At 39.1% G+C, this 22,410-nt stretch overlaps 1 protein-coding gene across 1 annotated transcript in view; it reads right to left on the reverse strand.

Annotated features, from left to right (window-relative positions):
• Positions 1-13,945: 13,945 nt before the first annotated feature.
• LOC141332844 (thyrotropin-releasing hormone-degrading ectoenzyme-like) overlaps positions 13,946-22,410 on the reverse strand; it is a 62,038-nt gene continuing 53,573 nt past the window's right edge. Inside the window, exons 15-17 of the mRNA XM_073837802.1 lie at positions 17,837-17,977; positions 17,528-17,609; positions 13,946-16,280 (exon numbers count right to left, since the gene is read on the reverse strand). Of these exons, the coding sequence (XP_073693903.1) occupies positions 16,137-16,280; positions 17,528-17,609; positions 17,837-17,977 (367 nt within the window). The 3' untranslated portion in view covers positions 13,946-16,136. The remainder of the gene's footprint in view (positions 16,281-17,527; positions 17,610-17,836; positions 17,978-22,410) is intronic.

Here is a 22,410-nt window from a genome sequence, read left to right on the forward strand (position 1 = left end):
CAGATTTATATAAGAAGGAGGAAACGATGGTGTTTGAGACTCACGGTATGTCATGTCCATGTACAGAACTGTTATTATTCAACTATGCCAAGGTAAATACAGTTTTCCATTCTATGGCACCTTTAAATGCCTAAATACTACTCCTTCATTGTTGTTGAGTCATTGTACAAGCAGGGTGTGACGGTGTGGTATTAGTCCCGCCCCTCCTCCAATGTAATTGGACAACATTTTAAAAGATGTGGCACTCGCATTGAAAATAATTGGAAAAATACGTTAGACCTGGGATTTGGTGGACATACAGCCTTAATCTTGATCCCAACCCTCTTGTTACCTGATTACTGGTTCATCTTCCCACCTGTCCTCCCTCGTTACCCTCCTTGTTTGCTCTCCCTGTTCTCCCCGTGCTTTCTGTCCTGTGCCAGTTTGTCATAGATCCCTAGTGTCAAGCCCTGCTAAGCCTTGTCCTGCCTCGCTAATCCTGTTGCCGTGTGTTTTCCCCTACTTTTTATTCTCACCAAAATGCTGTAGAAGGCAGAAAATCTTGATGCCTACTCTTTGGAACAACCTTCACATCATCTCAACATCCATGCTCAGTCACCAAAGAGATTCCACAGGGACCTTGTTCTCATTTCTCTCCTTTCCTTCTGGAGCAATGCAGGTGATCAATGGCTGTCGGCTATACTGGGCCCTGTGGGACGGCCTCAGAAAGCAACAGATACTCTGTCTGAGAGTCGTCAGACAGACCTCGGATAGGTCTCATTCATCTATAAGGTGATTATGTGACTGTAGAGCTGAGATGGTATTGATCTAGGGTCAGAGAGCCATGGGACAGAGATATACATTATATAACCCTTTTTGATACCTCACTGTGATCCATATAGCTGAGTGCAATCTCCTCTGTTGATGCTCTGATGTAGCCCAAGATGGACGAAAACATGGGATATGATTTATAGGACAAAAGTCCAAATGAAATGGAGGGAAAGAAGAATTGAAGGAGGGTACAGTCTGAGACAGATAGGACAAAGGTGCACCCATCACTGAAGAGAAACTGTCTCAAGAATGGAATTAGTTGTAAGAAAACGGACAGCAGATGGCAGGGAATAAGCCCTTTAAGCAGAACAGCAGCCAAGTTCAACTTTCCTTCCCAACCCTCTATATTATATTCTCTTGCAGTCATGTTAGGTCAGCAAGCTCTTTTTACTGGTTGCAAGAACTATGCGGTATTACAAGGAGCTCTGAGATAATTGCCTTGTTATAAAACCTGACCTGCCTATGTAGGCAGCTTTCTAAGGACAAAAATAAATCTTAAATCAACATAAGCTGGTATTAGTGCTCTCCTTAGCTTGTTTTTGACTGATTTTCTGAAGGAGTTTGGCACATTTTGGCTATCTATTTATTTGCAAATTGTGTTAACCTGTATTTAATGTGCACTTGTAGTCTACTGTACACTTTAAAGTAAATACATTTTTTAAAAATGATGAAAAGACCATTTAAGTGTACTTAAAGCGAGTATACACAAAGTGAACTTCACTTTGTTTTCAGTACATTCGGCAGTACTTTTTAACCATGTTTCAAAGATTCATGTTTCATCATTATTAAATTACATATAAAGATCAAAAAACACTCTAAAGTTTAGTTAACTATATAAAAAAATACTAAAAAATTAAACTAATTAAATTAAACCAGAATATACAATAGATTTTTTTATAATTGAAATTAAATGTCCAAAAACAAAAACTGTTAGCACTGAAATATATTCTTTTAAAGTATCCAAAAAATACTCGTTTTAAAATATGCTGAAACAGATGTTCTTAACTCTGACCCTCGAGGTCCACTTTCCTGCAGAGTTTTACCCCAACCTTGATCAAACTCACCTGCCTGCAACTTTCTAGTAATCTGGAAGATCTTGATTAGCTTATTCAGGTGTTTTTGATTAGGGTTGTAGCCAAACTCCTCAGGAAAGTAGAGAGCTCAAGGGCCAGAGTTGAGAACTCTTGAGTTGAAGTGTACTTTTTCACTAAGGTAGGCTGGAATCTACAATTTATCCATTCTAGCCAAGGTTCGATAATCTCTTATAAACAACTGAAAGAGTTTCTTTTCACAAAATACATTTTATCTGATTTTCATCCAGGTTTTTATAGTACCATTACAGCATACTGAAAAGTAATTGTATGGCTTCATTAGATAATAAGCATTGTGCAGTCCTTTTTATTGATTTATCTAAGGCTTTTTATATGAGCATATGCTCAGTTTAGGTTTATCAAAATATGCTGTTGGATGGCTTTGGTAATTATTTATGAGGTTAATATCAATTTATACTTGGGTTATTTGGCATCTATTCAGTATCTCAATACTATGTTTTATTGGATTACTGTACATTTGTCCCTATATTTGTGCGGTCTGTGTATTTGTATGGTTATTATACCATCATGTTGTTAGCTTAGCAACACACTAATGACAACTATAGAGGGTTTACACTTATGTCATGGTTTGGTCAGTTACCCGGATGCATGGCCATATTGGAGATATTTAGATGTAAACAACAGCATGGATTGCATGGTTAATGTACTAGTAAATACATTGTTCTGCTAATTTATGCTGTCTAAAAACCATGTAAAAACTTGCAGAACCTGCTTAATCATATAGAGAAGGACTTAATAGGTAGTAAAGATACATACAATATTAGCCTAATATTTCACCTACCAGACCAGACATTATAAGAACAAACATGAATGTTGTCAAGATTCTTGCCTTGGAAATCCTGGTTCAGTTTGGCTAACCACAAACGCCTTTTGTACAGGCAGTTTTTTGCACTGTTCTCCTTGATTTGTTATAACTTTTTGCAGTCTATAGTACTCCAAATGTTTGTCCTGGTCTGACCGATTAGTACAGCCCAAAACATGACAATAATTGGCAATTTTCAGCAGCAATAATCAGCTAAATTTGCATGTTCCATTCAAATCAGTGGGATTGTTTACATTCAGTGCCACCAATGTGGCTGGTTGATGATGCATTGAAAAAACACTATTCAAATCAATTGCTAATCCTCTGAGGATAGACTACTCGTGGCTACTATGTAGAGTCACTGTCATGTAAGTGAAGATTCATTTAGGATGTTGCTTTAGATGGCAGCTGCCCATTTAGACAGTAGGTAACAAGAGAGCTCACTAGGTGTGAAAACAGCACTAATGAGAAGGAAGCAGGAACAGCAGGTGACGTTCTAACTGTTAAATGTTAAAGAGTGTATCTTGCCCCCACTGAACCAACTATTAAAGCCCCAGGCCTTTTGATAAAGGTAATTAGATATTGATTACATTGCTAATCCAATATCCGCTCGCATCTTCAAAAGAAGGGCTGCTCTCACAGGAAATTCACTCGGGAGCACTGGGTTGTTTACAAAGAAGAGAAATGAGTGTGATCACATTAAGTATTTTGTATCTCACCTTACCATGTCAAAGCCTTTACTTATCTTTTCACAGTTTCTGATAGGAGTAAAAAAAAAAATAAAAATCTAGTAAAATATCTGAAATAGTGGTGTGATTATCAAAATAACACATTCAGATTCTGTTCAGTGAGCCGTAATTAAATCCTCCTCAGCAAATGTTTTAAAATCATAATGGGAAATGAAAATACAGAATGGAGCACTGATAAGAGTAATGGAGCTTTTGAAAGACAAACTCACAGTAAGGTCACTATGTTGTTATAGAGATTAGATTTGTTTCTATTTTAGACACCTTTTAAGTATAGGTTGACAGAACTTTGGGGCGGTTATTATGTATTTCGGAAAACAGATATTTAAATGGGATCATGCATGTATTAAATCGAGCATTTTTATAATGAGTCATCAAATGTAAACAATTCCACTGAACAAACTCGCATATTTTAGTCATTATTGCTGCTGAAAATGGTATATTATTGTCATGTTTTGGGCTGTACTAATCGGCCGGACCTGGGGTTAACATTTGGAGTACTATAGACTGCCAAACGTTATACAAAATCAAGGAGAAGAGGGCAAAAAAAACTGAGGAACAAAATGGGTTTGTGGTTTGCCAAACTGAACCATAATTTAGTACAGTAGTACATTAACCACGCAATTCATGTGGTTGTTTACATCTGAGTATCTCCAATATGACCATGTATCCGGGTAACTGGCCAAACCGTGCATGTGCAAGTGTAAACCATCTATATATAAAATGCCATGTCAGCCAGTTTTTTTCCCCATAATATTTTGTATTGTATGACTTTAGAACACACAACCTAATGGTCTACTTTATTTTTATTTTTTTTCCATCCTTGGTAGTCCCAGTTTGCCATTCACTTTTCTTATAAGAAAAAGAGCAGCATGAACATTCTTCAAAACATCTCCTTTGGTGTTCCAGGGAAGAAAGTAAGTGATTTGGGTTTGCATGGTGAGGAGCTAGTAAGCGATGACAGAAATTTTATTTTTGAGTGAATTAGTTCTTTTTAATAATTGTATTAATTGTGACTGTATTACAGTTTTATAAATAAAAAAAAATTATTTAGGGGTTCAAGTGTGTAGCGCTGGAACCCTATTGTAATTGTTAGAATTGTCACGTGAAGTCAGGGAGGTCTGGGTCCAAATGCAGGGAGAGAATGATTTTATTAAATAAACACAAATAAACAAACAAATAAACAAACCAAAAGCCAACACGGCAGACTAAACATAAACTCAACAAAACAAGAAACACGGTCAAAAGCCAGGAACAAGAATACTAGAAACACAACCGAACATAAAGACAATGCAGACATGAAGCAGGAGTGAGAAGTAAGAGTTCTTATAGTCCAAATGATAATTGTGAACAGATGTGAGTGTAATCAGTGCAAATGACAAAACAGACGTGAAGAATCAGAGTGCAGTGAATCAGAGTGCAGTGCAAACAGGTGGCTGAGGGAAAACCCACAGCCCCGATCATGACAGTACCCCCTCTCTAGGGAACGGCTACCAGACGTTCCCAAAACAAAAATTCTGGAGGGAGGAGGAACGGTGGAAGGTGCATCAGGGGGAGGGATGGCGGGCCAGGCCCGTGCAGCGGAGGAACGTGAGCTGGCCTCGCCGCCAGTGGAACGTGAGCTGGCCTCGCCGCCAGTGGAACGTCCGCGGGCACCGCAGTCAGAGGAACGTGAGCTGGTCTCGCCGCCAGAGGAACGTGAGCTGGCCTCGCCACCAGTGGAACGTCCGCGGGCACCGCAGTCAGAGGAACGTGAGCTGGTCTCGCCGCCAGAGGAACGTGAGCTGGCCTCGCCACCAGTGGAACGTCCGCGGGCACCGCAGTCAGAGGAACGTGAGCTGGTCTCGCCGCCAGAGGAACGTGAGCTGGCCTCGCCACCAGTGGAACGTCCGTGGGCACCGCAGCCAGTGGAACGTGAGCTGGTCTCGCCGCCAGAGGAACGTGAGCTGGCCTCGCCACCAGTGGAACGTCCGTGGGCACCGCAGCCAGTGGAACGTGAGCTGGTCTCGCCGCCAGAGGAACGTGAGCTGGCCTCGCCACCAGTGGAACGTCCGTGGGCACCGCAGCCAGTGGAACGTGAGCTGGTCTCGCCGCCAGAGGAACGTGAGCTGGCCTCGCCACCAGTGGAACGTCCGCGGGCACCGCAGTCAGAGGAACGTGAGCTGGTCTCGCCGCCAGAGGAATGTCCGCGGGCACCGCCGCCAGAGGAACGCGAACTGGCCTCGCCGCCAGAGGAACGCCAGCGGTCACCGCCGCGTCAGGAACAGAGAGCGCGGTCACCGCCGCGTCCGGAACAGAGAGAGCGGTCACCGCCGCGTCCGGAAAAGAGAGAGCGGTCACCGCCGCGTCCGGAAAAGAGAGAGCGGTCACCGCCGCGTCCGGAAAAAAGAGAGCGGTCACCGCCGCGTCCGGAACAGAGAGAGCGGTCACCGCCGCGTCCGGAAAAGAGAGAGCGGTCACCGCCGCGTCCGGAACAGAGAGAGCGGTCACCGCCGCGTCCGGAACAGAGAGAGCGGTCACCGCCGCGTCCGGAACAGAGAGAGCGGTCACCGCCGCGTCCGGAACAGAGAGAGCGATCACCGCCGCGTGAGGAACAGATATAGCGGTAGCCGCCGCATCAGGAACCAAGATAGCAGTCACCGCCGCGTCAGGAACAGAGAGCGCGGTCACCGCCGCATCAGGAACCAAGATAGCGGTCACCGCCGCGTCCGGAACAGAGAGAGCGGTCACCGCCGCGTCCGGAACAGAGAGAGCGGTCACCGCCGCATCAGGAACAGAGAGCGCGGACGCCTCAGCGCCAGGAACAGGAGGTGGGGTCACAGGAACAGAGACAACGGACCCTTCCGCCTTCTCACGGAAGAGCCACTCCGCCCCCACCGCAAAGCGGGAACGCCGTTGTGCCATCTCAGCCCTGCAGGCTTCCATCTCAGCCAGTTGGAGGTAGATTATCTCCTTGAATCGAGCGGCCGACGCCGCCTCAAAAGCCGCCGCCTCCTCAGAGAGAAAAAAAAAATTACTCCCCGCTGGACCCATAGGTGATGTCTGCATTCTGTCACGTGAGATAGAGGAGGTCTAGAGCCGGAATCTAGAATACAAAATACACAGAAACAAACCATACTGAAAACAATCAGAGTGCAGTGCAAACAGCGACCTCAGGTGGCTGAGGGAAAACCCACAGCCCCGATCATGACAAGAATGGTCACGGATCAGCAATTGTGCAGACCAAACTGTAAGTCATAGAGAATTGAAACTTGGAGGGATGGTAGTACTCACACCGCCTACAACGTGACCAAAGCTTGTCCCGATCGGCCTGAGGGGGGCGCTACAGCGATCAAAGGTATGAAGTCGCTCATTACTCCTAAAAGTGTCTCAAGTGTCTTATGTCGTTAAAATCCTTGGCTCATGCCAGACAAGAGGCAGAAAGATTCTCTGGAGAGTGAATATCAATAATAATCAAAAAAAAAAATAATAATAATAATTAAAGCATCGCAAAGGGGCGTCAATAAGTTTGAAAGGCCACTTTTAGTAAAATTCCTATAACTCCTGAATGGAGGAACACTTATGTAAGAGCTCAATCTGAGGTCACAGGTAAAAAAAATCGCGGAGCTTGGCCGTTTGGTGGCTCTATAAAAAGGAAAAACATAAAAATAGCTGTAACTGCGCAACCATTTGTCCTATCAACATGAAAATCCACAGGTGTGGATTCAAAATGAAGTGCCACAAGTGTCTACAAGGACATTTGGGGCAGTCATGGCCTAATGGTTAGAGAGTCAGACTTGTTACCCGAAGGTTGCAGGTTCGAGTGTCAGGTCCGGCAGGGATTGTCGTGGGGGGAGTGAATAACTAAAATAAATAAATGATAGCTCTCTCCACCATCAATACCATGACAGAGGTGAAACCCTAGAGCAAGGCATTGGCTGCCCACTGCTCTGGGTGTATGTTCACTGTGTGTGTGTGTGTGTGTGTGTGTGTGTGTGTGTGTGTGTACCTGGTATTCATCACGTTGTGGGGACCAAATGTCCCCACAAGGATAGGAATACCAGTAAATTTTGACCTTGTGGGGACATTTCTCAGGTCCCCATGAGGAAACAGGCTTATAAATCATGCACAATGAGTTTTTTTGAGGAAGTAAAAGTATGCACAATCTCCTGTGAGGGCTAGGTTTAGGTATAGGGTAGGGTTAGGGCGATAGAAAATACGGTTTGTACAGTATAAAAACCATTACGCCTATGGAATGTCCCCATAAAACATGTAAACCTGTGTGTGTGTGTGTGTGTGTGTGTGTGTGTGTGTGTGTGTGTTCACTACTGTGTGTGTGCACTTGGATGGGTTGAATACAGAGCAAAAATTATGGGTATGGGTCGCCATACTTGGCCACACGTCACGTCCAATTTGTGTATCTCAAAAACATGGTTACCATTTCCAGCACCTGTTAGACAAGGTTAACGGAGGCCAATTGGAACAAAACTCGGTGGGCCTGTTTGACTCATGGCCTGAGAGAAATTTGAAAGAAATCGGCCACTGGAGTAGTGTTGCTTTCGTCAACGAAAATTATGACTAAATATCGTCGTCAACGAACCTTTATCACATGACGAAAACGAGACGAAACGAAACGAAAATGCTGGTCATGTGACGATGACTATAATAAAACGTATAATGCAATATCGTTGACGAATAAAAACGAGACTAAATGTGGTTTACAAAATAAAAACTATGCTAAAATGTCTCTTCATTTTCGGCGACGAAAACGAGACGAAACGAAATGTTATAACGTCAAATTTATGTGCGCATGCCCAGTAGCCAGAGCTGTATCCCTTCTAGCCTAAACCACAGGCGACGTCACTTTCTCAAGCCACACTCGCGGCTACAAACAAAGTTAGGTTTGACACAGAGAAAGGGACCGATGGTCAGCTGTGGTTCGTCTTTGGGAGAAAAAGAAGAAACAACTCATACATTTTTCCTACTTTTTAGAAGTGATGGGAAAATTAAGCTTTTCGAAGCACCAAAGCGTTCCCCTCAACTGTATCTAAAAAGCTTCATTACTCGAAGCTTTTCATCACGTTGCACACTAATGACATCTTGTGGTCAAAGGTGGAAAACGTTTCTTTTGCGTCCCAGATGTCAAAGCGATTTTTAGACCGTTTCATAAAATGCATCAATATGTGCTACGAAAACCATAAGAAATATTTCACTTACACAAATTAATTAATCTGTAAAGAAACTTATAAAAGTACAAGCATGATTTGTGTAGCCATAGAGGATCAAAGTAAATTAAGAATATTGTTAAATTGATTAATATTATTATTAATTAGAAGTGCTTTTGAAGCGGGAATTACTACAAAATGAACATGCACAAAACTACATGTACATATGTATTCGTATTATGATTTATTCTTAATAAAGAAGTGAATGACACTTGAAACCTGCGCAAGGGGTTCGTGTTATTTGAATCAGAATTCGAAGCAGTCACGTTTGTTGAACTTGAATGTATATATATATATAATTTTTTATGGCATTGTCATGTGATGCTATTTTATTTAATTTATTGTTTTTATTTATTTTATTTCAATTTATGTGTGTGTATAAAATAAATGTCGTAATTTCAAATTAGAGCATCTTCCATGTTTGGAATGGATGTATTCTTGAGCTTATAAGGTAAGGTTGAAATGGGTTTGGCTAAAAGAAAACTTTGGTTTTGTCTATACTATAGGTACTTATACTATATTGACTGGGTTAAATAAGATTGCGTCGACTAAAACTAGACTAAAATGTCATCAGTTTTCGTCGACTAAAACTAGACGAAAATAGTCATGGGTAATTCTGACTAAAATAAGACTAAAATTCTCAGACTTTTAGTCGACTAAAACTTGACTAGACTAAAAAGAGTATGAACGTGACTAAAACTAATAAAAACTAAAATGACAGCTTCACACAAAGACTAGACTAAAACTAAAATTAAAATTGGCCGCCAAAAACAACACTACACTGGAGGGTGATCATATTTTTTAAGGCCGTAAACTATTGTATGTTGTGCGCTTTTTTGCACATACACACAATATTTGTATCAAACGATAGAACTCCTCATTCCAAACAACTTTACCTCTAGAACCACTGCTGTCAATTAAATAGCTTGTTAAATGATTGAAAAGATGTAAAAAAAAAAAAAAAAAAAAAAAAGTTTTTTTTTTTTTGTTCAGTTTGGAAAAAACCCTGCAGTACAATTCTCTGGACTCTCTAGGCAAATACTTAACAAAAAAAAAAATGCTGCAATTTAACCTTTGGGATGCTATAACAAGGTCGTTTAGAAAAGGGGCATGTCCAAATTTACCCAAAATCCTATAAAGCCTAAAGGAAAACTCAAAACTTCACGAAACCTGATAAGCACATGCGACATGTGATTCTAAACAAGCATGCAAAGTTTTAAGGGGATCAGACTGGTGCTATAACAGTCATAAATGTTTTGTAGACCAATTGTTTTGTGTCTTAACACCTCAATGTATCATCACGAGCCGCAGGGTTTGATTTGGTTTTGTCTGTGTCTTTTGTTTTACTCTCAAAGATTTGGTGCCCATTGTCTGCCATTATATGACGGACAGACTGCAACGGTTTGAGTTAAAAATCTTTGTTTGTGCTCTACTGAAGAAACAAAGTCACCTACATCTTGGATGCCCTGGGGTAAGCAGATAAACATCCAATTTTCATTTTTTGGTAAACTATCCCTTTAAAGAGCGTGAACCCTGGTAATCGCTGCTTGCAGCTATATTTTATTACTATTACCTGAGTACACTCATTTTTAAGTTAAAATTTTCACAACAAACCTAAACAACAGAAATGTGGGTGTAAATGTATATTTGTGTCCTATGAACACAATCTCCGCTGAGATTTGTTCAGATGAGATGTCTGCTGTGAGTTTTAGCACACAATATCAGTACACAATGACAGATTGAAGTCTGTTTTCCCTCTAAGATGTTCAGTCAACCCACTGTTTCTTTATTTTTCCCTTTGATTCATTAAACTGAAACATCAAAGCCATTTCCTTTTCCAAACTTGTCAAATGCTTTGAATTCATTAAGATTTGATGTAAAAGGACTCTTTTCCCCAAATACATCGCAGTTCTCCTTGGTAATTAACATTGTGGTTGAGTGATGCACGATAGATTTACTTTGATTGATCATTAGCAAAGCTATTGTTTGATATTGTGAAAACACAAGGGATTTGCATGCAAGTATGCATGGCTGTGTAAGCAAGAAGAAAAAAAAAATTGTGAAATTATGCAAACGCTTCCATCTTTTTTGAAAAGGTTATCTTAAAGATGAAACTGACTTTCTGTGATCTCACTGTTCTGTTACAGAAGTGCCACTTTTTTTTTTCTATGGAACAGTGAACAATAAAAAAAAAAGAAATTAATTTTCTAATTTCATTTCTCATATTTTTGGATGTGAGCTAATACATGATTAATAACGGTGGCCATTCTGACCAAAACACTGAGCATTAATAATTCAAGTTGAGGTGATAAAAATGGTTTTCTCAATTTCACCCTCTCTCTATCCCATCAGCCCTGCGCATTTGGCGCATATTGTTGTTTTGATCTGTTTCAGTGTCTTACAGCACTTTTCCAAATGGAAGACAGGAGGGACAATATTAGTGTACTTGGCTGTGATGCCACATTAAAGCCCAGAGCGAACCAAATGCCTGGTAAACCATCTTTACTTTGCTGATAAAAAAATGACTAATGTGTTTCCATTTTGTTGACTGTCTTCATATCCGGAAAAAAAAAGAAAAATCAATGGCCTCCAGTCGCCTGTAAATATAAAGCACAATTCGTTTTGACAGACAGAGGTAGATAAAGGTAAAGATAAAGGGAATATAACAATATCAGAAATTATACCTTTCCAAACTTTGTCTTTCTTGTTAGAAGTATCGCAAACTGTTTACATCGGTAAACCTAGTCAGTATTATAATAGATTCTATTGGCTTTTGAGGCGTCGTGTCGAATAGCTCGCATCCATTTTGCACTCTCTGCCAAGGAACCACTCTAGGACTGCGACAAAGCGTAGTACTGACACCTGCTGAAGTATTCTGGTAATAGTGAGGGATGATAGTGTATATTTGTGCGATTTCTCCAGTTCTGCCTCCCTGTTTCAATTTTATCTTTGACCCACCGCCAAACTTTAGTCATCCTTAAAAGAAATACATCATTTCTCAACCCTTTGAAAGCGTAAGGGTGAGGTTTATATAGCGTATAAATTGCCTTGAAGGAATGTTCTGGAATTTGTCATGGTCCTTGATGTTGCCTTATGGACCAGAACAAATTCTCCAGTCACAGTTGTGCTGCTGGCCTGCTGTATTCATTTAAGTGTGTTTCTTTAGAATCTGTATATAGCTATAGGTCTACAAGTACAGTACTGTACACATAGTTTAGGTCAAAAGTTTACATACACCTTGTAGAATCTGCAAAAAAGTTAATGTTAATTATTTTACCAAAATAGGAGGGATCATACAAAATGCATGTTATTTTTAATTTAGTACTGACTTGAATAAGATATTTCACATTAACAATGTGTACATATAGTCCACAAAATAAAACAGTAGTTTGATTTATAAAAATGAATGCATTTGAAAGTTTACATTCGCTTGATTCTTAATACTGTATTGTTTCCAGAATGATCCACGGCTGTTTTTTTTTTGTCCCTTGTTTGTCCTGAACAGTTAAACTGCCTACTGTTCTTCAGAAAAATCCTTCAGTTCTCACAAATTCTTTGTGTGTGTGTGTGTGTGTGTGTGTGGTCTGGTATTCATCACGTTGTGGGGACCAAATGTCCCCATAAGGATAGGAATACCAGTAGATTTTGACCTTGTGGGGACATTTCTTAGGTCCCCATGAGGAAACAGGTTTATAAATCATGCACAATGAGTTTTTTTGAGGAAGTAAAAGTGTGCACAATCTCCTGTGAGGGCTAGGTTTAGGTGTAGGGTAGGTGTAGGGCGATAGAAAGTATGGTTTGTACAGTATAAAAACCATTACACCTATGGAATGTCCCCATAAAACATGTAAACCCAACGTGTGTGTGTGTGTGTGTGTGTGTGTGTGTGTAATCGAACCCTTTCCAACAATGACTGTATGATTTTGAGATCCATCTTTTCACAATAGGGACAACTGAGGGACTTATACTCACCGGCCACTTTATTAGGTGCACCTGTCCAACTGCTTGTTAACGCAAATTTCTAATCAGCCAATCACATGGCAGCAACTCAATGTATTAAATAATAAAAAAAACAAAACATGCATTTTGTATGATCCCTTTTATTTTGGTAAAATAATTAACATTTTAAAGATTTTGCAAGGTGTATGTGAACTTTTGACCTCAACTGTATACAAGCTATTAAACGGTTCATTATTTCCATTTTATTATAAATCCTGCCATAATTTGTAATAATTGCACAACATAATTTAATTATTTAGTGGTTTAGGCAAAATAAACTACTAATAAAAGAATTTAACATTCAGATGTAGCCTATGTAAAGGTTTGTTTCACCTCTATTTCGTGGAAAACCACTCTTGGATAAATGAAAACTCTGTTGACTGTTGTAGGGCACAAGATTTTTTTCAGCTGTGAGCAGCTAATGAAGCCATTTTTCACTGCGACATTTAAATAAAAAAATCGTTAAAAATGCTTTATTTACAGATTATAGTTATGCTAGTCTCAGGTGCATATTATGACTGTTTTGAGAGTTACTGAGAGTGTTAAGGCAAGAACGGTGTTCACTGCTATTTATCAATCCAGTAAAGAAGGTCATTCAGAGCCACAAACAGCGTCCACAAAATCGAAACATGAGCATGTAGCCTGGAGGCCAATGTGAATGAAAGAGGACAGACAGGACTTATCAGTACCTCAGCAGCATGATGGAAAGGTAGAAAGAGTACAAAGGTGCTCACGTTTTTAAGCAATTCTTGTCACTGTCTAGCTTTGCAGACACTATGAAGGACTGATCCAATCAGCCAATGACTGGTAAAACCACTACACACTCCATATTGTTTGAAACAAAAACTTCAGTTAAGATTTGTCAGATTTTTTAGGCTATAAGCTATGACTTTTAATTTTAGTGTTGCCACATATGATTTCAAGTTGGATAGATTTTTTTTATGGTTCAATAATGTTCTCACATTGTTCTCAAAATGATAAAGTGAACTCCTAATCCTGAGAAAAAATAGACATTTGCAGAATTATTTCGACATCCACAGTGCACAGTGTGGAACTATTTTATTTGGTTGACTGTGTCAGCCTTTTTATGTCATTTGTTACACTTTTTCTGCAGTGACTTTAAAGTTCTAGTCAGAGCAGAGTCTGAATAATGCTGAACACTTCATCTTACTGTGTCGACACCTGTGGCTCCAGGGTCCCAGCTGCTTTTATGTATACTTGAAACATTTCAAACCTGCTACGTCTGACTCGTTTGAAAAATCAGACACCAAATCATGGGAATGCTTATGACAGGTTTATTCAAGGCACTGCCAGTCTTTCTAATTGGAAAAGGAGAGTGAGGTAGAAAAGGCACTGATCGCTGAATTTTTTTTTAGCTCTTCATTTTTACATTTTACATTTATGTCTGCAGCGTATACAAAACAAATGAACAGACACAAATTAACTTGAAGATATTCAGGTCAACATATCTACAAAATGTAAATGGAGAAATTACTTTGTAAGATGTAAAGCTGAGCTGAGAAAAAAAAATATATATATATAGATTCAATTATAAGGGTCAGAGAGGATGAAAATAAGAAATACTGCATATGAAACTTTCCAAGAATTGTAATTCTTGCATTCATGTTGGTTAATCAATTTTTTCCTAAACATAATTATGTAAAGCTATTTTTAATAAAAAATGTCAAGTGGTGCAACCACCAGGTAAAAAAAATAATTAAATAAGTAAATGAATGGAATATGGACATCATCATTACTTCCAAATGTTGTTTTGAACATCAGGTTATAATTGACAATAATACTATATGCTGGTTATACTACAGTGACTTGGATTTGGTGGGCAAACATTTTTCAAATATGATTTTTTTTTTTTTTTTTTTTTTTTAAGTAAGAATAAATAATTATATTATAGAACTATAACAAAATAATTATGCATAATTATGGCAAACATATAAAAATAATTTCAGTCTTTTAGTGGTTACACCACCCTGACATGTTTTATTTTAATATTCACAAAAAATATAAAAATTCATTTTAATTCAGAATTTAAACACTTTCATCACAGAAATTCAGCATTCAGGCCATTGTCTGTATAAACTGCATCAACTTACAGTATTTCTGAATAACTTAAAGAGATAGATCATCCAAAAATGAAAATTAGTTCATCATTTGCTTTCTTGATGGATACTAATGTGCTTTATTTTGCATTGATCAGTGGTTAAATGGGAATAAAAGCTTAAATTAATCCATTTATCACATGCAAATGGTTGTGTGTTTAGAAGACAAAAATCATAGGACAATATGTAAAATTTCTTTTTATTTCAAAGTCGAATGAGTTTGGAATGACATAACGGTGAATAAATGAATTTTTATTTTTGGATGAACTATCTCTTTAATTCCAAAAAAGTGCCACATCATTGACCCATATGTTAACTTTGTATAAATATATATACATAGACCAACATACATGTATATGCATATCCTTCAAGTTGTATAAATTATCATGTGTCAATATTATAGAATCTCCATTGTACAAACTCATCTTCAATCCACTACTGAGCCAAGACAACAGAGATAGGCACCTTTAGGAATTCCTTAATTAGCATCGACCCTTAATCAGACAGGCCTGCATGTGTTTGTCAGTGATAACAGACAAATGACAATGGCCTGTTCGGGATTCTCTCATGACCTGCAGTTACCTTTATTTAACTGATTGATGAAGGTAGATATGGCCTTATTTGATATTGTACAAAATATAAGTCAATAAAATCGTGTGATTGTGCAAGGAAAGCAAAGAGCAGCTTATCACTGAAATTTAAACTTCAAAAAGATCTTTTGTTCCATCTGGGAACAGCAGTAGTTTTTGCGGAGGGAATTCAGTAAATGTAGACAAAGTATTTTCTCTCTTTTGTATTTAACAAACATGCACAGTTGTTAAATTTGCCTGATTTGGGGAAAGACAGAAATTTTCAAAACTGCTTGTCGAGATAGTTTTGAAAATAATTTATATTTGACATTACAAAGACAAATTTGGACAAGGGAGTCATAAATTTTCCTCTTTGGCTCAAGTCATGTTAAAAACTATTTTTCAGGCTGATAAGAGTCAATCCACATGGGTGTTCTAGTGTAAAATGAAACTCAGCTGGTTCTTTTGAAATCAAAAGTGCAAATTTTACTCCTTCAGTCAATATATTGAATGTTGCGATTTCTTCAAAATTATTTTCTACAGCTCATCCTTTTCCCCTTATTTTGTCTCTGGTGCAGTGACTGTACTGGTCAACAAGGCCAGTTCTCTGGGAATTGTCATGGTTTGTCAGTACCTGGTAGTTTTATAAACAGCAGGGAAATATAAGTTCAATTTTGCTGCTTCCTGGAGTCCATAAATGTTTTATTTTAATATCACGTAAGTGTCCTCACAACTCTGTCCTCTAAATGTCTGATAGGGTTTCCATGCTAATAGAGGCTAACCATTGGGAGCTTTCCGCAGCCACCGGTAAAACTGTTGCTGGAATAGGACGTGCCATTTTACATTAGCTTGAACGATCTCAACAGCTCGAGCAAATGCAGGTGCAGACTCTTCCCCGCTGTTCAGGATGAACTCTTTCAGCTGAGGAGAAGAAGATAAACAACAGAGAAGATTAACATTATCATTAACATTGTCATTGTACTGTCTCTGATGTATCGGATGTAGAGAGTTTGTGTGTTTATGTGTGTAAGCGGCACCTTCATCAGTGAAACAACGTCAGAATATACAATGCATTTACATGCAAATGCCTGACATGTAATTTAGCAGATAACAACGATGTTTATGATAATGAGGTGTGGGAATGCATTTGAAGTAAACAGAATTATTGGTGTTGTTGTTGTTTTTCTGGAAGGGAAGGACACTTAGATGTCTGTCAAAAAAAAAAAAAAATACTAGCCTCTAACATCAACTAAAGGTATAAAAATCTAATCTAAAATCTCGATTTACCAAATAATATGTTATGCAAATGATCCCAGTTTTAGAGGTCATGAGGATTACGTGAATGAACGTGCTGGGATTCAGGAGTAAAGCTGCCCCTGAACTATTTTAAAATAGCTGTTTATTCACAGAAACTTTCAAAAGAATACAAAACTATCATTCTAATCCATTGAAGTAAACAGAATTATCGGAGTTGATGTTTTTCTGGAAGGGAAGGACACATGGGTGTTACAAAATATGCGACAAAAATGATTCCCAATTCCTGAGGTCATGATGACTATGTGAATAAACGTGATGGGATTCAGGATTAAAGCTGCTATTTTGCACCTGAACTATTTTAAAATCGCTCTTTGTTTATAAAAAATTTCAAAAGAAATAAAACCATCATTTTAAACCATTGGTATTAAACGTGGTGATGATGTTTCATGAATCTGTGGATGAAGTACTCTGGCAGCAGCTGATTGTCAATGACAGTATGCTAATGCTCTGTTTAAGAAAACACTGAGGGGGTTCGTATTATCTCAGTATGAATGATAAATTGTGGAGACGAAGTCAGCTGGATGAGAAAGTGCTGCGCTGCAGTGAGAAGCATCAGCACTCTGTGTCCTCTGGGACTGAAGCTGAATGAATTTGAATAAGTGAATATACGTTCCATTTCCTGTAATAAGGTTAAGCAGTTACATTGAGGAAATAACCCAACAAAATGGTCCAGAGCACATTTCTGCAGTCTTCAGAGTTTACTTTTACTCATTTTCTCCATCTCAATAATTTGCTGACCAAAGTTTGTTTGTAAGTATTAATGTTCCGTGAAGATTTGTCAATAATTCATTAGTGTTTTAGTCTGATTAAAGGAGTACAAGCCTTTGGATGATGTAAAATTCCATCCTCACCTCATTCAACTCGGCCTCAGTGTTGAGAAACTCTGTCACGCCGCTGATTAATTTCGAGTTCATAAATAAGGCCTCTCCATACCTGCCAATGAGAGACGCTATTATTAAAAACACTGGAGCACTGCTCTAATGAGCTCAGAAGCAAACAAACACCAATAGATATTTCCCATAATGCTCTCTGGTCTTCCAAACAAGACAAGAAATAACGTTCACAAATATCTTACGAGAGTGTAAATGTGAAATTCATATCAGGGACTGAGAGGAAGGTTAAAATAACTGATAGACAAAGATGAATGAAGCCACATTCACCTGGAATTCAATATGTCCCACTTCTCGCGGAGATATCTCCATGCTAAATGTCTTCCAACCGGATTGCGGCCCACATGTATGATGACATCGATCACCTCCTGGTCTGGCACCAGATCAGAGGTGAGTGACAGATTCAGGAGCCTGTAGACAACACAAATAAATAAGTTTCCTTAGTTTGTCATCACATTTGTTATATATTTCCTAATTATGCTTTTCATAATCAATTTTGTAATCCCATGCTAGTTTTAAGGTTGAGTAAATCAGAAATACAAAACACATTACTCTTCGCTGTTTTCAGCTCAGACAGCCACTGACAGGCCTGGCGAAAAACAATTATTCAAATACGTTTTCAAGACTGTGAGTCAGTGTCTTTAAAAAGTAATTAACCTGAAAAGCCCAAATCAAATGCAGATAGACCCATTCGCTTCAAATTGGTGCGAAATGTCAAGTAGATGAAAAAGGAAGAAATAGGAAATGAGATGTTTCACATAAGGACGCTGCCACGGTGCACAAGTTTCAATTTGCAAAAACATGTGGGGTAATTGCTTCGCTGTTTTTTGGTCTCTTATTTCAGTTCAAACGCTCTTCTGGGCTTTCGACTTCATGCATCGCCAAGTCACTTGTAGCACCTTTTCACGAACACCCTGGAGATTGCCACGGTGACAAAGCTCACATCCGTGTGCGGACGGCAGCTTCACAGCTCGCAAACCTGACATCTCCTGTTTCTTCTAAGACAAGTGTGAACAAGCTTTCAGAGGAGTTTCTTCTGCTGTGCTTATTCTCAATTCCCTTTTTTAAAGTTAACACTTCCAAATTCTGATATCGGACTTGTGTTATTGATTTCTAGCAAGTGTAATTGTGACAGCGTGAAAACACCAAAGGCCATTTTGCTTTGCTCATGACTGATAATGCCACATTGTCATATTACTGTCTTATATTTAATGTACACTGCACAGGACAGTATGCACATTTTCTATATGTGAAGGATGCGTACCACATTTACTGTGATATGGTATACAACCCGAGCAGCATGGAATACTGTGTCCTACAAATACAATGTGCTTAACCTGTACTTCAATTTCCAGTGTGATAAAAGAACACCAAGTGATTACAGTAATGATGTGTTTCCCTTTTACTGAGATTTCAGTCTCTAAGGCTGCAGGAACATTTGTAGCTTAGCAGTCAGAGCGGAAGTGAGATCAGCTAAAACACACACACACACACACACACACACACACACACACACACACACACACACACACACACACACACACACACACACACACACACACACACACACACATTCCAGTAGTGAAGAGGAATTATTTTCAGCCCACTGGATCACAACATATATCACTGAAAGAAGTTAAAACATGGAGGAGGGAGATGCAATTCACTTCATGCTATAGAAATCAATAGTAAACACAGAGTCCATACACCCCATCCTTCAGACTCAGTGATTGAAGCACATTTACTAGCTCACTCCAAACACAGGGCAGTTTTCTCTGTGGTAGATTAAATATCACAAACACACTCTCACATACACGCAACTCATCTGGGACAGGGGGCTTTGCTTGTGCATGCTGTGTGAAATTTAAGTGTGGCTGAAATCAATGATCTGCTGCTAGAGGTCTTCTCCACTCTTTTAAGTCCGACAGTAGAGCAAAGGTGGACGTCGGAATGCTGCAGTCATGAAAATTTTCAAATTCCCCCAGTCTCCGGGTTCCTGGGGGGCTCTGAATGAATCAACACCGGCATCACTTTAAGTACAAGCAGATACCTGATGGATTGCGTAGTTTTAGACTTAAATGGCTTTTCAAAGGAGAATCATTATTAAATGTGTAATTTAGACTGGATTAGATTTAATCAGGGTTTAAAGAATCACTCCTTTGAGACCTCATTTGAGGAAAGCACTCAGACATTTGCACCTTTGAATCATGACGGAGCTGTTGAACAGTGTCTGATCTTTCTGAAGTGACACTGTTCAGGTAGACAGGAATAAAGTCATGGATTTGCCAGTACAAATCCAATTGAGTATATTAGGGCTGGTAAGGAGTGGTTTCCTGTTCATTTATACACACACATATTTATGTAACATAATTATGTAGACATAATTATGGGGTGTTTAACAACATGCCTCAATTTTAAGTTGAAAGAGGAAGGTATTTGAAACTTCCTGATTAGACACAATTTACTTCAGAAGTTAAATACCTAATTAGATCTTCATTAAGTGGCACAAAAAGGAATCTGAGTAATGAGAGATATTTTAAGTATATAAAGTAACACCAAAACCTCACTAGGCAACAATGATTTATAAGGCACTACCTGCACAATGAACAGAGAGATCTTTATTTAATGGGAATTCATTCAACAGTGTTAACTCTCAGAAGACATCAACAGCTGCAGTTTTTCTGTGAGCTGATATAAATTCAGTTACAGGTCTTCACACATCAACGTGGCTATCACATCATGCTAATGCTATGCATTGTAGCACTAGGTGCCAGTTTCTAATTAGCATGTGAGTATTGTTAGCGCCTGTGTTTTTCTAACAATGATGTCAACACCACCACATCACTACTGCATTCTACAAAAGTCATTTACTTATATTCAGATACTTTTGTGTTGTGGGGAGAAATGTTTGTTTGACTTTTCTTTGCATATTTAGTCAATGATTCCAAGAGCTGTTTTAAAACTACCAGTTAAGATGGTCTAGCCTCACTGGCTGTTAGTCAAGTTTATTAATCACCTAAACAACCTTGAACCAGCTAATGACAATAATTGATCTGCTTCAGTCATTTAGAAACCAAATAAAACCAACCACCATCAAAAGGTGACTATTTTTTGAGGATCATGGAACACGATTTACATGTCAAAAACATGTCTTAACCAAATATAAGCACAACCAATAATCGGTATTGTAGTTATTGGGGCCAGCTCATTTAAGTCTGAGTCAGGACAGAGACCAGAAAAGGGTCGAGTTTGAGTCGAGACTGCATGTTCCTGAGTCCATGACAAGACCAAAACAATTAAATGATGATCTTGGACTCGGTTCAGACTCCTAACCAAACATAACCCTAGCCCAGTGGTTCCCAACCACGTTCCTAGAGGCCCCTCAACACTGCACGTTTTGCATCTCTCCTTTGTCTGACACACCCATTGCAGGTCTTGGAGTCTCCACTAATGAGCTAATGATCTGAATCAGGTGTGTTTGATTAAGGAGACATGGAAAACATGCAGTGTTGGGGGGGCCTCCAGGAACGTGGTTGGGAACCACAGCTCTAACTAATAACCGTATTGTAGTTGAGGCCAGCTCATTGGAGTCCGAGTCAGGACAGAGACCAGAAAAAGGTCGAAGCTGAGTCAAAATTGCATGTTCCTAAGTCAATGACAAGACCAAGACAATGAAATTATGATTTTGGACTGCTCGAGTTTGAGTGTGGGTGTAAGACCATATTTTCATGGTCATGGTCTTAATTTGGGTCCAAGACCATATTTTCATGACCTTGGTTTTGTCATGGATTCAGGTGCATGTTGACTCAAACTCAAACCTCTATGGGTCTCTACTACAGATAAAACAGAAGCAAGGCTGCCTTATATTGTAAACTACAATGTCAACTTTAAGGCAGCGTGTCTACAAAAGTATTTTTAGCCAGCTGAAATTGTCAGGGACTCTGCCAAAAATGCCTAGCTGTGAGTGCTTGAGTCAGAGACCAATTTTCATGGTCATGGTCTGAGTCTGGGTCCAAGACCATATTTTTATGGCCTTGGTTTTGTCATGGATTCAGGTGCATGTTGACTCAAACTTAAACCTCTCCTGGTCTGTTTTGCCATTTTTCCACTGCTCGGCTCGACTCACTTTGCTTTTCCACTGCGTGGTATGGCACAGCTTGCATGCTGTTCCACTGCAGTTAGTGGTGCTTCAAATTGGGTGGGATTATAGGCTAGTTGCAACGTAAGACACAAACGCGCACCACAGGAACCATTATTTTTTCCTTTTTTTTCAAGCAAGTAGTTTAAGTCATGTGAACAATACTGCGGTGTCAGTTGTTGCTAGATGTGGTGTCTTGTGTAGCAAATCCAATGACACTGATAGTGACAATTCTCACTCATCTGTAGTGTTAACACGTCACATTTTAGTATCGGTACGGCTCGCTTGGAACCTCAACTGTACCATGCAGTGAAAAAGCACCAGAAAGTGAGCTGTGTCGTACCATGCAGTGGAAAAGAACCATTTTTCGACTCTTCTGGTCTTGATCTTGACCCTCTTATGATCTTTGTCTTGACTCTTGACTGAAATGCACTGGTCTCTGCTATAACACTGCCAAAAACTGAGTCATTCTACCAAACGGGTGCCATTTGGGTCTGCAACTTTTGATGAGATGCTTAAGGCACAAAAAATGTCCTAAAGTGTGTTTTTAAAGCTTAAAGTTAATAATTCAAGTGTTCTTGTTAACATGATATATGATAAAACACTATTCTTAAAAAATAACATACTATTTTGTAATCATTTTTCATTAGTACATAGCCAATTTCACATGTCCGTGTTGACCAACATGATATTTTCATCTAAAATA

This window comes from Garra rufa, chromosome 4 (assembly GCF_049309525.1).
Source record: "Garra rufa chromosome 4, GarRuf1.0, whole genome shotgun sequence".
NCBI classification, from domain to species: Eukaryota; Metazoa; Chordata; class Actinopteri; order Cypriniformes; family Cyprinidae; genus Garra; species Garra rufa.